At 39.7% G+C, this 12602-nt stretch overlaps 1 protein-coding gene across 1 annotated transcript in view; it reads right to left on the bottom strand.

The window, feature by feature from the left end:
- The window catches only part of adgrf3a (adhesion G protein-coupled receptor F3a), a 20952-nt gene that overhangs the window by 2324 nt on the left and 6026 nt on the right, over nt 1-12602 (bottom strand). The window contains exons 2-8 of the mRNA XM_037694830.1: nt 10404-10643; nt 10157-10306; nt 7399-7516; nt 7142-7214; nt 4070-4246; nt 565-1866; nt 439-480 (exon numbers count right to left, since the gene is read on the bottom strand). Coding sequence (XP_037550758.1) covers nt 439-480; nt 565-1866; nt 4070-4246; nt 7142-7214; nt 7399-7516; nt 10157-10306; nt 10404-10643 — 2102 coding nt within the window. The remainder of the gene's footprint in view (nt 1-438; nt 481-564; nt 1867-4069; nt 4247-7141; nt 7215-7398; nt 7517-10156; nt 10307-10403; nt 10644-12602) is intronic.

Genomic DNA, 12602 nt, shown 5'->3' with positions numbered 1-12602 from the left:
CAGGTCTCCAGTCCACCACAGGGACACTTGGACAGGTCTCCAGTCCATCACAATGACAGCGTAACTTCTACCCACTTGAATATCTTGCACCAAACTTTAAGGTTTACTTGTATTCCTTGTTCAAGTCCAGTTCAGAAAAAAACACTCGGCTCTAAAACTCCAACATTCACTTTTCAAATCTCTCCATGATGGGGGGCATCAGTGTTCTGCTTGTTTAATAAAGAATAACAAGGTGGAGTTTGTTGTGTGTTTTTCAGATTAGAGTTGATGGATTTTAGAACCTGGTAGAGCCCAGATGTAAAACTTCTACTAGCAATAGTTCAGGTTACATTTCTCTGATTATAATTTGGTTGGACAAATGCTAATAAGTTTGAGAACCACAGCAGCTAAACCTAAACTGGATTTTTATTCCGATTGGTTATTTTAAAACTAACTTACCATCCTGTCGCCCAAGTATGAGGTCAACAAAATGAACAAACCCTGCAATTGAAAGAGTTTACTTGATAAAAACACTTTTACTTGTTGAAGTTCTTTGTTGCTTCAGGTAAATAATACCAACCCTACCTGGAAGGCGTTCAGCACGACAAAGACGTAATTGATCACATAAGCCAGTGTTCCACTTGTGAGGTCGATGATCATCATAGATACTCCAAAAATCCATGTCACGCCAAAGATTGGAGTCAGAAGAATGACGGACCTCAAAACAACTTTGGTAGCTGCTTTCTCCTTTTCTTGGGACGTGTCTGTATTTTGATGGTGGCTTAAAAGCTTCATAATAACCACTAGCATGGAGAACACATTGACGAAAACAATTATACAAATTGGAATGATGAATGTGAATATGGAGCCCTTGAGAAGTCCACTGTAAACTAGCCAGCAGGTGTCTTGTGAATAGTAGACGCCTTTATCGCCTGCGTTGTTGGTAAGAAACGTGACAAAAACGATAATCAAGGGGCAACCATAGCCCAGGGCTAACGAGAACCGCAGGTAGTTTGTCTTGCTCACTTTATGGAACCAGAAAATTGCTTGATGCAGAAGTGTGGTGCTGAGACACAACATCCAGAAGAACATGGCCAGGTAGCAGAAATGCTTCAGCACCGCAGAGGTTCTACACCAGATATCAGTGATTTCTTTGGGGTTAGATGATGCTAAAAAGCAGGTGTTCGCTACCAGCAAGCACAGACAGATGTTCACATGGGCAGTATGGCGTAAATGCAAGGTATTTGTCTTAACTACGTCTCTCCAGACAACTACTTCTATCAAAAGACAGATAAAGAGTGACAGGATTGATATACCAAGACCAGCATAGGTTACCTCGTCTAACAGTGGGACAGTTAGGGGCTCTTTGGACATTAGGATGGCAAACGAGGAGAGATGTTCGCAGGTGCAGCGTTGCTCGTTGTTGGGGCCAGCCCACTGACACCCATCTGGTGACCATTTGTTCTCACTGTTGTTCCAGTAGACGCACATAATTTTAACATTACGAGCCCTTTCTTTGATCAGCTGAAAGTCTATTACAATGTCTTGTTTAGTTTGGTTGCTTCCATGTGAAGTTGTTGACACCACAATGCTGTTGGGCTCTACGGTGTTATCACTGTTGGGCAAATAGTTCTGCAGGAATTTGAATCCGGTTGTTTTCACTTGTCTTGAATTTGCAAGAAAAACTGTGGTATTGAAAACAGTGTTTGTGCATGTGCTATTACTGCATGCAACCACTTCTAGATTCAACTTGCTATTTTTTTCTGATATGTTTGCTATATGGACTAACATCTCAACCGAAGTCAAATACTTAGGAGCGTCAGAAGATGAGTTCCATGAGCTTTCCAGAGTCTTGTTCAGCAGATTACTGGATGAGTCCAGAAAGTCCTGAAAAGAAAAATTGAAATGGATCCACTAAAAATGTACCTACGTTATTATTAACATTTAAACACACATTATTTATTTAATAACCTTTATTTAACGTGGAAAATCCCACTGAGATAACTAATCTCTTTTTCAAGGGAGGACTGAAATCAGCCTAACATGCATGTTTTTGGTCTGTGGGAGGAAACCGGAGTACCCGGAGAAAACCCACGCAGCACGGAGAGAACATGCAAACTCCACCCAGAAAGACCAGGACCTTCTTGCTGTGAGGCAACAGTGCTAACCACTAATCCACCATGCTGCCTTTTACATTTGTTGTAAACATGTCGGCACAATATTAGCAATTTAAAGATGGTTTTTATCCACATTATTCATGGGGGCTCTACGGTATAAATGATTATGGGTTCTACTTCCTGTCAGACAGGAAGTAGCATCAGCACTGGTTAACCATGGTAGCAGAGCACGGATCGCGGTTTATTTGAAATTAATTTATATTCAGTTTAGCAGATAAAACTCAGTTTTTGTTTTGTTCACATTTAACAACCATGAAGTTGAATAAAATAGCCGTGCTGCGTTCAGGTACCGGTTGTGTTCAGGGCTGCAGAACAACCAGACCAAACAAAATCAGTGGCTACAACAACAGAGTTTGAACACGGACCCAAACAAATAGAGTTCCTGTGAGAAGAGGTTTAGTTTCCATCACCTACCTGCAGATGAGGAATTAAGAAGAATGTGTCTAAAAATGTGAACTTGAAGAGACCACCCAAAACTCTGCATGTGAGCTCATTTCACTTTGTTGACAAACGACCCGACTGAGGAAATCCTGCATCCTACTTTGTGTCCGGACTACAATAAACCACCGGAGAAGAGACGCCGGGTCCTCAGAAGATTGAAAACAGTGACGAGAACATCAGGTGTATGGAGGACACAGCTTTATAGTATTTGTTCATCTTCAGTTTTGTGATTTTTCTCTACAGTTAACTCAAGCTCAGTGATGGAGGACTTTAAGACTTTGGCTGGACTCTGTGTCTGATTTAAGATAAATAAGATTGTGTCCCACCTCTTTTAAAAAAAACACCACTGACCTTATTACTGTGTACAGTAGTCCCTCATTTATCGCTGGGGATCCGTACCCTGAAGACCCACGATAAGTGAAAAACCACAAAGTAGGAATAGTAGTACAAGTAGTAGTTTTTTAGTATATATCTTGTCTATATATATACACACACACAATGTCTTAAACCCTTCCCACACTCTTGCAATATTGGAAACAATGTTTATTAAACTCTAAACGCTCTAAAAGAACGCAGCATGTCATGATTTCAGTTCTCAGCCACGGCTGCACCCTGCGCTCTCGGCCACGCCCACTTCTCCACAGCAGAACAGAGATCACAGAGGAGGAAGGAGGAGCCGTTTGTGCAGCAGGTGCTAAATAATTTAAAATAATTCATGTTAAAATAAAAAGTCCATGCTGATTGTGTGGCTCATCCATCAATCAGCCATTTGTGTGTCATGTCCAATCTTATTTTGAAAAACCGTGATAGAGCGAGTTCGCGAAAAACAAACCACGAAGTAGCGAGGGACTACTGTAGATACTAATACGCCTCAGAGCTTTTCAGGTTGTTCATCACTTCACTGTCAGAAGAACCGAGTCAATGAAGTAGCTAAATAGGCTAGTAGATGTAAACTGCAGCCACTTCTTCAGCTCGTCCTCCATCATCCTCAGCAGGCAGCGGTATGATTATACTGTAATGTTTGAGCCCTGACAGCTGGTGTTCCTACAGGTTTAAATTAAATCCACAATGCTCAGAGAAACTACATTAGCTCGTCCTGTTCGCACATAAACAAACGCTGGTTCTGGTCTGCACTGGAAGTCACGCCCATGGTTCACCCAAGGCAGCATGGGGGCGAGGAATGAGGTAGATATTATTCATTCATCCAACTGAATTCATCCACTTTTTTTAAACTAACTTTTCCATGTAGGGTTGCAGAGAGCTGGTGCCAAGGGACACCCTGTCCTTCATCAGGACACATGGGGACAAATGAGACAAAACCATTATTCAGTCACTCCTAAGGAAAATTCAGAGTAACCAGCGAACATGACATGCATGTTTGTTCTGCAAGTTGTAATAATCACTTCTTCATACATGTTTTTGTGGCTTCCTTAAACAATTACATAAATGTAGTTAAAGTTTCTGATACTTACATTTATTGCAGTGATGCTCAGTATGCTTTTCAGCTTGTTGCTCAAGGTGTCCAGTACTGCGACAGAGGTTTTTATATTGGCAGATGTGTCTAATTTTGCTGTCTGAGTGACGTTCTGAAAGCGAGAAAATACTTGTGCAGCATTTACATCCAGGTCTCCAAGTCCAATGTCACTGATCTGTAAACACAGGAAGGATTGGTTAAAACATCCTGATGCATGCTCAATAATCCAGGTAGAAAAATCTAACAAAGGAAAGTCAGGTCCTCCGGACAGATTCTTTGTTGAAACGTTTCATCTTTTTTCCAAAAGGCTTCTTCAGTCCGAGGAGCTGCACTAAACTCAGTCTTATAAATATCACCTTCTCAAAGCGGATCAACCAATTTGCTGGAGACAGCTAAAACTAGCTGTTCAAATGATAAAGGAGGACCATCAGCCTTAACGACCGATCGTTAGCACCCTGATGGCTGCTTGCTATTCACAGTGACACTAGCAATAATAGCATTGTAAGAGGGGGCAGTTGGACATGGAGGCCTCCACCCCTGTTTAATGATGGATGGGTTCTTTTACCATACCAGCTTTATTTATAGAGCACTTTATATACCCACAGGACCAAAGTGCTGTACAGTACACACAAAAAAAACAATCATACAGTCAGAAAATAAAAGCAATTAAAATTATGAAAAGTCAACATTTCAGGTGGTGTCAAAGGCCAGGGAGGAGAGATGGTTTTAAGAAGGGATTTAAAAACAGACGGGGAAGAGGCCTGTCTGATGTTCAATGGAAGGTCGTTCCACAGTTTAGGAGCTGCCACAGCAAAAGCACGGCCTCCTCTGAGCTTATACTCAGGAGCAGCTGATCACATGACCTGAGGGATCCAGAGGGTGTGTACAGATGTAGCAACTCAGACAGATAAGGCAGGGCAAGTACATTAAGAGCTTTAAAAGCAAATAAAATAATTTTTAAATGAATCCTAAAATGTACAGGCAGCCAGTGCAGGGAGGATAAAACAGGAGAAATGTGGTCAAACTTTTGTGTGCCAGTTAAAAGCCGTGCAGCAGCGTTCTGTACCCTCTGAAGCTGAGAGATCACTGATCCAGTATAGCGTGAATACAGTAATCCAGTCGAGTGGTCACAAAGGCGTTCAGTACCGTTCCGAAGTGCCGCTGTGAAAGAATCGGTTTCATTTTAGCTGCCTCAGGTGGAAAAAACTAGTTTTAACAACAGCTCTGATGTGGTTTTCTAACTTTAGTCCAGCGTCGACTTTGACCCCTAGGTTTAGAACAGTTGGCCTGATATACTGGGCCAAGGAACCAACATCTGCATTGGGAGTCTCAGTATAGCTTCCAAAGACCATCACCTCAGTCTTTCCCTCATTAAACTTTAAGAAGTTCACAGCCATCCAGGCTTTGATGTCCTCCAGACAAGAAAACAGAGGGCCCAGAGAGTTAAGTCATTTTTTTAGTGGGACATATATCTGTGCATCATTTGCTTAACAATGAAAGGAGATCCCATATTTTCTAAAAAAAAATAGAGCTAAGAGGGAGCAGGTACAGCGTGAAGAGGAGGGAGCCTAAGACTGAGCCCTGTGGAACCTCACACAAGAGATGAGCAGAGGAGGACATGTGGTCACCAAGGCGGACACAGAAAGTACGCTCGGCTATGTAGGACCGAAACCTGTCCAGTGCTGCACCGCTGACACCCCCCCCCCCCCCAAAATTGATTCAAACGACAAAGTAAGATGTTATGGTCCACGGTGTCAAAAGCAGCTGATAAATCTAAAAGCAAGAGGACAACACAGTCACCAGAGCCCGTTGCTAAAAATATATTGTAAAAACTTTTAAAAGGGCAGATTTTGTACTGTGTGGAGATTAAAAACCAGACTGTAAAACCTCGACAATGTTCTGTTCTTTCAAATATGTCATAGTTGGTTGTACACCACCATCTTGAGAATTTTTGAAAGAAATGGCAGTTTAGGGATTGTCCTGTAGTTGGCAAGAGCAGAGGAGTCGAGTGGGTTTCTTAATGACAGGCTGGACAGCTGCATGTTTAAAATTTCCAGGGACCACACCAGAGGACAGACTGCTGTTCAGAAGAGCAAGGACTGACGGACCCACCATGAGGAAAACCTCTTTAAATAAACAAGGAGGAATAGCATCACTATGGTGAACCTGCTGGCTTCACAAAGATGGCTTCCGTCACTCCTCTCTCAAACCATCATTCCTCTCTGTCACGGACTTTTTCAGGGATGAAGATGTGCACTCAACCTTTATTGATAGAGAGGAACGATGGTTTGAGAGGAGTGAAGGAGGCCATCTTTGTGAAGAGACACCGTCCATCATTAAACAGAGGCGGAGCCTCCGTGTTCAACTGTCCTCCTCTTACAATGCTGCTATTGCTAGCATCACTCAGCCCTCTGTGAATAGCAAGTGGCCATCAGGGCACTAACGATCAATTTTTAGGATGATGGTCCTCCTTTATAATGTGAACAGCTGGTTGATCCACCATGAGAAGGTGATATTTATAAGACTGAGTTTGTTGCAGCTCCTCAGACTGAAGAAGTCCTTTGGATAAAAGACGAGACGTTTCTACAAGAAGAATCTGTCCAGAGAACCTGACTCTACTTTGTTAGATTGGTTAAAAAAGGTTTTTAAAAAGTAAACTAAAACACCAAAGTTAGTCAAAAAAGATTAAATAGTATCTGTGTAATGCTGTATATATTTAAATAAAAGCAAACAGTAAAGTTGAAATTACATTTTCTGACAAAAGCATAATTTTCAACTTTAGGTTCTGTTTTAGTAAAGTTAAGTATGAAAGGACTTTACAGTAAGAATATAGTACAGCTCAGTACATACCTGGGGCCAGGTAAGTACCAAGTATAGTGCAGTACTTGCTTAGTGACTAATATTTTGTAAGCATGTTAGCTTGTTCTGCAGGTGTTGAATACTTTGATTGTTGTAGCCGGTAAGTACCCATTAAAGTACTTGATACATACCATGGTACCAGGTTGTATAGTGTTTTACTACTGTTTCTATGAAACACTGAAAAGCTGAAATGTAATGAAAGTTTACGTACTTTGGCAGTATTCAGCACGTCATGGAGTTCCTGATTCACACATTCTGAAACAACGTCTTCCCAATTTCCTGCACTGAAATAAATATTTAAACGATATTTGAAATTATTAACAGAAAAGAAAAGTTTTATTGAATGTTTGCACATTTAGTTTTTTTATTATTTGCTACTTTAAAGTTATGATGAAGGTTTTTCAAAGTACAAAATAAATTAATCGTTGCTTGTTGTGGCAGTCGAAGTGATAAACTTTCCATCTTTACCTGCTGCACGTTCGTTTTTTTACTCCAGCCTGATTCATGCATTGTATTTCAGCTGCATACCCCGCCTTGGTGTCTTTCCAGACACCGTTAGGTTCCCCTTCACAGAACAGATCTTCGTCTGTCGAGCAGAGAACAGGTAAAAATGTACTTGGTTTTCATTCAGTAAACACACAGATCTATAACAACAATGTGTGCCAAGAAAACTTCAGGGAAATAAATCTTGATGGCATAGTTTAGACATTTTATGGGTTATGTTTTGTCTAATAATCATCAAGAGTTAGTAGCTTATCAGTGGTGACAACAGGAGAGCCAAGACTTTAAGAGATTAGCTGTCGGTTACTGTAACGTTCTATTAAACGCTGAAGGTCACGGTGTGATCATTATCACTTTACATTCAGTTTGCAACTCAGTAACTCGCTGACAGAACGGCCTTCTCCTCTTTTTATCCATCAAGTACTTCTTAGTTGTTAACACCCAACAGGGACACCCCATCTGAGCAAAAAAAAGGCCACCCATTTCTGTCCCAGAATTACCCAGCATGCACTGCTGCTCACAGTCTCTTATGTTAAAGTACAAAAAGTAATGTCAATAATTCAGACTGGCATTTATGAGTAACCTACAGAATTTACTGTTTCTTTGAAAATTTCATCATGTAATGAAACCAAAACAACTTTATTATTGAAAATTATCTATAAGAACCAAAAATTGATATTTAACAAATTTTTTTTTAGAGCAAGTACAATTTATGTGTGGGTTTTGGAATTTACAGGTAAATGCATCACAAATGTTCACATGATTTTAAAAAATAAATAAATAAAATGGTTGCAGGGCCTTCCTGGAGGCTCAACAGCCTGTGACTTGGTCCAACCCACTCTACATCTGCATTCTGATTGGTTAATGTTCCTGTCAGTTATTGAACAAATTCATCCTGAATAAACTTTAACTGGGTTCAGACTTCTCTAACGACAGTGAAGTCCCAACAGTGAGAGCTCCATCAGTTTTTAAAAAAAATCCTATAGTTAGGGTCGGCTTGTTATGCTGCTATAGGCTTAAACTACTAGAGGACAAATTGACCTCATCTCCTTAAATGAATTGTTAAAATTGAATAGTTTTCATTTGATACTATTTCTATCTTAACGTGATTCTTGACCTGCCATTGTGTATCTGTTCCTACCAGACCCAGCCGGTCAAAGCAGATGGTCCTCTTGTCCTGATCCTGTTTCTGCTAAAGGTTTCTTCCTCACGAGGGAGTTTTTCTTTCCACTGTCGCCTTCATGCTTGTTCAAGATGAGAGTTCTGTGATGGAGTTAAACTCAAAGCTGCTCCTCAGATAAATAATGTTCAATTATTATTTTTATATATGAATGTTTCTGTTCAGTGCCTGAGATGACTTCTGTTGTGACTTGGAGCTACAGAAATCAGAAATAAACTGAAATGAATTGAATTTCTGCCTCGAGACACAAATTTGAAAGGATCTGATTGGATAGTTGTACTTTGTATATTCATGAATAATAATAATAAAAAGATACATTAGAAAATAATAAAAAACTACATAGAAAATATGTATTTTATATATAATAAATATTAAACAAAACTTATTAAACGTAACATTTCATATGTGCTGAAATCTTAGGCCTTCTCTGAAAGCGTTGAAGGCCCATAGTGTTCCAGAGTGGAGCAGAGTATAAAGAAAAAGGAGTTATTTCTCAGAAACAACAAACTGCTGTGAAAGAACACGATCAAATAATTTTGTTTAAAGTCACACAATCATTAAAATAAGCTTCGGTCTTCGTCCTGCTTGAAGTTACAAGCGTTCCCATAGCAACAAATCTAAGCCCTTTACTTGATTCAAGAATATATGTAAAAGTTATTTCTGATTTTCTAGTTTTTTATCTACAAAGTATATATATATATATATATATACAATTCTGTCTTGTTCACGCATTTTCAAGTCTGTAAAAATAAAGATGTTTAATTCTGACATAAGCGTGTGTTCCTTCCGAGCAAACCACCCGGGCAGGGGAAGAGGAGAAAGGACATTGTTTCCTCTTACAAAGGCCAACACCAACAACCACGGTTATCATTTGAGGAAATTATGCTTTCTAGTTTTTATATTGCTTAAAACTTATAGTTTCCTCAAATGATTGGGGTGGCTGAAGATTAGACGACCAAGGCCACCACTGGCCACCACTGGCTCCACCATTACACCTGGAAGTGGATAAAACTGCTCCCTCCCCCCGACAGGATCTGTCACTCCGCACGGCCTTGGACAAGTAAAAAATAATACCCACTTGATTATTTTGCTCCAAAAATATTAAGGTTTACTTGTGTTCCCTGTTTAAGTTCAGACCAGACACTCATCTCAAAACTACAAACATTCACTGATCAAATCCCTCAACGACCGAGGAAATCTGCAGTTTCTTTTTAATTCTTTGGTACTTTGTTGATCTGCTTCAAAATCATGCATCTCAAAAGTTTGGAGATACTTTAAGGTGTGAACATAATTTTGTTGACAAGTTATTTGCAAATAAAACACGTTTGACCTAAAAAAACCCCCACACAAATCTAAGTGAATAAATAAAACAAACTGTAAATGTGTTCTCATTTATAGTAATAATGACATTGTGCAAAGCACTGTGATTATTTAAGAGCAATAAAGTTCATTATACATATTTGTAGTTAAAATGGCTAAAAAACACATTTCTTTGATGTTGTAAAACAAAATCAGTCTTTTAAAACAATATAAAAAAATACGTACAGCGTATGATTGTGAAGTCAAAGTCCTTGGTGGTAACTTGGCCACACATGTTTGTGAAATTGCACGATGCTTCAGCTTTCGTTGAAACCTCAGTACTTGATGGATCGCAGGAAATAACTTTTTTAGCTGTGTAGATTTGTGTCCGTTCCCCTGCAACAATCGCAACATGCATGTCAAATGCATGTACAAGAGCAAGTCTGCACAAAAATTCATTAAATAAGATCAATATCTAGGAGAATTTTCTTACCGAACATTGGCGTCTCTGGTGTGGCATGTTCTGACCAAGTCACAGTATAATTTTCATTCGTTTTGGCTATTTCACATTTAATAGTTACTAACAAAACATCACCATTTCCTTTACAGCGAGGAAATGCTGGCAACGTGGAAGTTTGAATGGTTGGTATTAAGCATATGTCCATTGTAGCATTGGCTTTGTGCTTTATGGTTGTTAAATTGGTTTTTTGTACAAAGAGACATATGTACTCTCCTGAGGAAAAAACAAAAAAGGTTTAGAGATATTATGTGTAGAAAATGTATTGATACAACTGAACATAACATTTTAGTACAGAGGCTTGGATATGATATTGGCATTACAGGAACGGTTCTAAAATGTTTTATATAATTTTTGTTTGATAGATTCCAGTTTTTAAATGTAAATACAGTAAAGAATTTTCTTCATACACCAAAGTTACTCATGGAGTTCCTCAGGGTTCAGTGCTTGGGCCAATACTCTTTACCTATACTTCCATTAGGTAGTTATTAAACAGCATGGGATCCATTTTCATTGTTATGCTGATGACACACATTTATATTTGTCCATGAAACCCAATGAATCCAATCAGTTACTTAGACTACAATCATGTCTTAAAGACATAAAAACCTGGAAGACCCTTAATTTTCTGCATTTAAACTCAGACAAGACCGAGGTTGTGGCTTTTGGACCTGAACATCTTGGGAATAAATTTTGCAGTCTTTTATTTTTTCTGGACAGCATTAATTTGGCGTGTTGTTTTTGATCAGGGTATATCAGTTACCCTATACATGAAAAATGTTACCCAGAATACAATCTTCCATCTGCAGAGTATCACTAAAAAAAATTGTCCCATAATGAAGAATAAAAACTGGTCCATGTATTTATCACAGCTAGGCTAGACTATTGCAATTGTTTATTGTCTGGGTGTCCAAAAAACTTTAAAGTCTTCAGTTGATCCAAAATGCTGCTGCCAGAGTTTTAATGAGAGTTAGTAGGAGAGATCATCTCTCCAGTTTTAGCTTCTCTCCATTGGCTCCCAGTCAGAGTTTGAAATCTTACTTCTAACATACAAAGCTCTCAAAAACCCAACTTCATTATTATTTTTTTCATTTAGCCTTTATTTATCCAGGTTAGTCTCATTGAGCCACGAGAACTCATTTTCAAGAGAGACCTGTTTAGGGAGCACATGGTGGGGGTTAAGGGCCTTGCTCAGAGCCCAGAGTGGGGTGAAGGAGGGTGGAGGCAGGTGTGGGTGTTCCACATTTTCCACCCACATTTTGATGTTGACGGTACTGGGAGTTGAACCTGCAACTTTCTGATCACAGGCCCATCTTCTAACCTCTGTGCCACCGCTCCCCCAACTCCCCCCCCCCCTCCCTCCTAAACAACCATAAGTCATCTAATATTACAGATCTTATTGTTCCACATTTTCCAAACAGAGGGCTTTGCTCTCAGGCTGCAGGTTTACTTGTGGTTCCTAGAGTTTCTAAAAGTAGAATGGAAGGCAGAGCTTTCAGTTTCATGGCTCTTGTGGAACCAACTTCCAATTTCTGTCCATGAGGCTGACTCTGTCTACTTTAAGACTACAATTTCTCTGTTACCAAAATATCTAACGAACAACTGGACAAATTTTATAAAACTTGCAGAAAGTGATCACTGGATGTACTTCCATTGGTGAGTAACATTTGGAGTCAAGATGAATGCCAAAGCGAACTGGCCTTAAAATAGGAAAACACATCACACTCCTACTCTGTGATGTTTTGTCAAATATTTATTAATAGTTTTTACCTTATCAGCGGTGACATCAGTCACAGAGTACAAAATATGGAGAAAACGGCAGAAGTTTTCATCCAGGCTAGGCTAACGGGTAGCCAAACAAGGACCCCCTTCATAGTATTTCAGGCTTATAAAACAAGACTCAACATCATACAGCTGTGAAAGAACACTACACCAGTTAATAATAAATTTGGACAAATCTGCATGGTGTGGGCGGCACGGTGGCGCAACTGGTAGAGCTGCTGCCTCTCAGCGAGAAGGTCCTTGGTTCGAACCCCGGTCCAGGGGCCTTTCTGGGTGGAGTTTGCATGTTCTCTCCGTGCATGAGTGGGTTTTCTCCAGGTGCACCGGTTTCCTCCCACAGACCAAAAACATGCATGTTAGGCTGATTGGTAACTCTAAATTGTCCCTAGGTGT

Source organism: Nematolebias whitei, chromosome 21 (genome assembly GCF_014905685.2).
Source record: "Nematolebias whitei isolate Nwh7 chromosome 21, NemWhi1, whole genome shotgun sequence".
Classification (NCBI taxonomy): domain Eukaryota; kingdom Metazoa; phylum Chordata; class Actinopteri; order Cyprinodontiformes; family Rivulidae; genus Nematolebias; species Nematolebias whitei.
The sequence above is the reverse complement of the archived record's forward strand: the minus strand, read 5'-3'. Positions and strand labels throughout refer to the sequence as shown.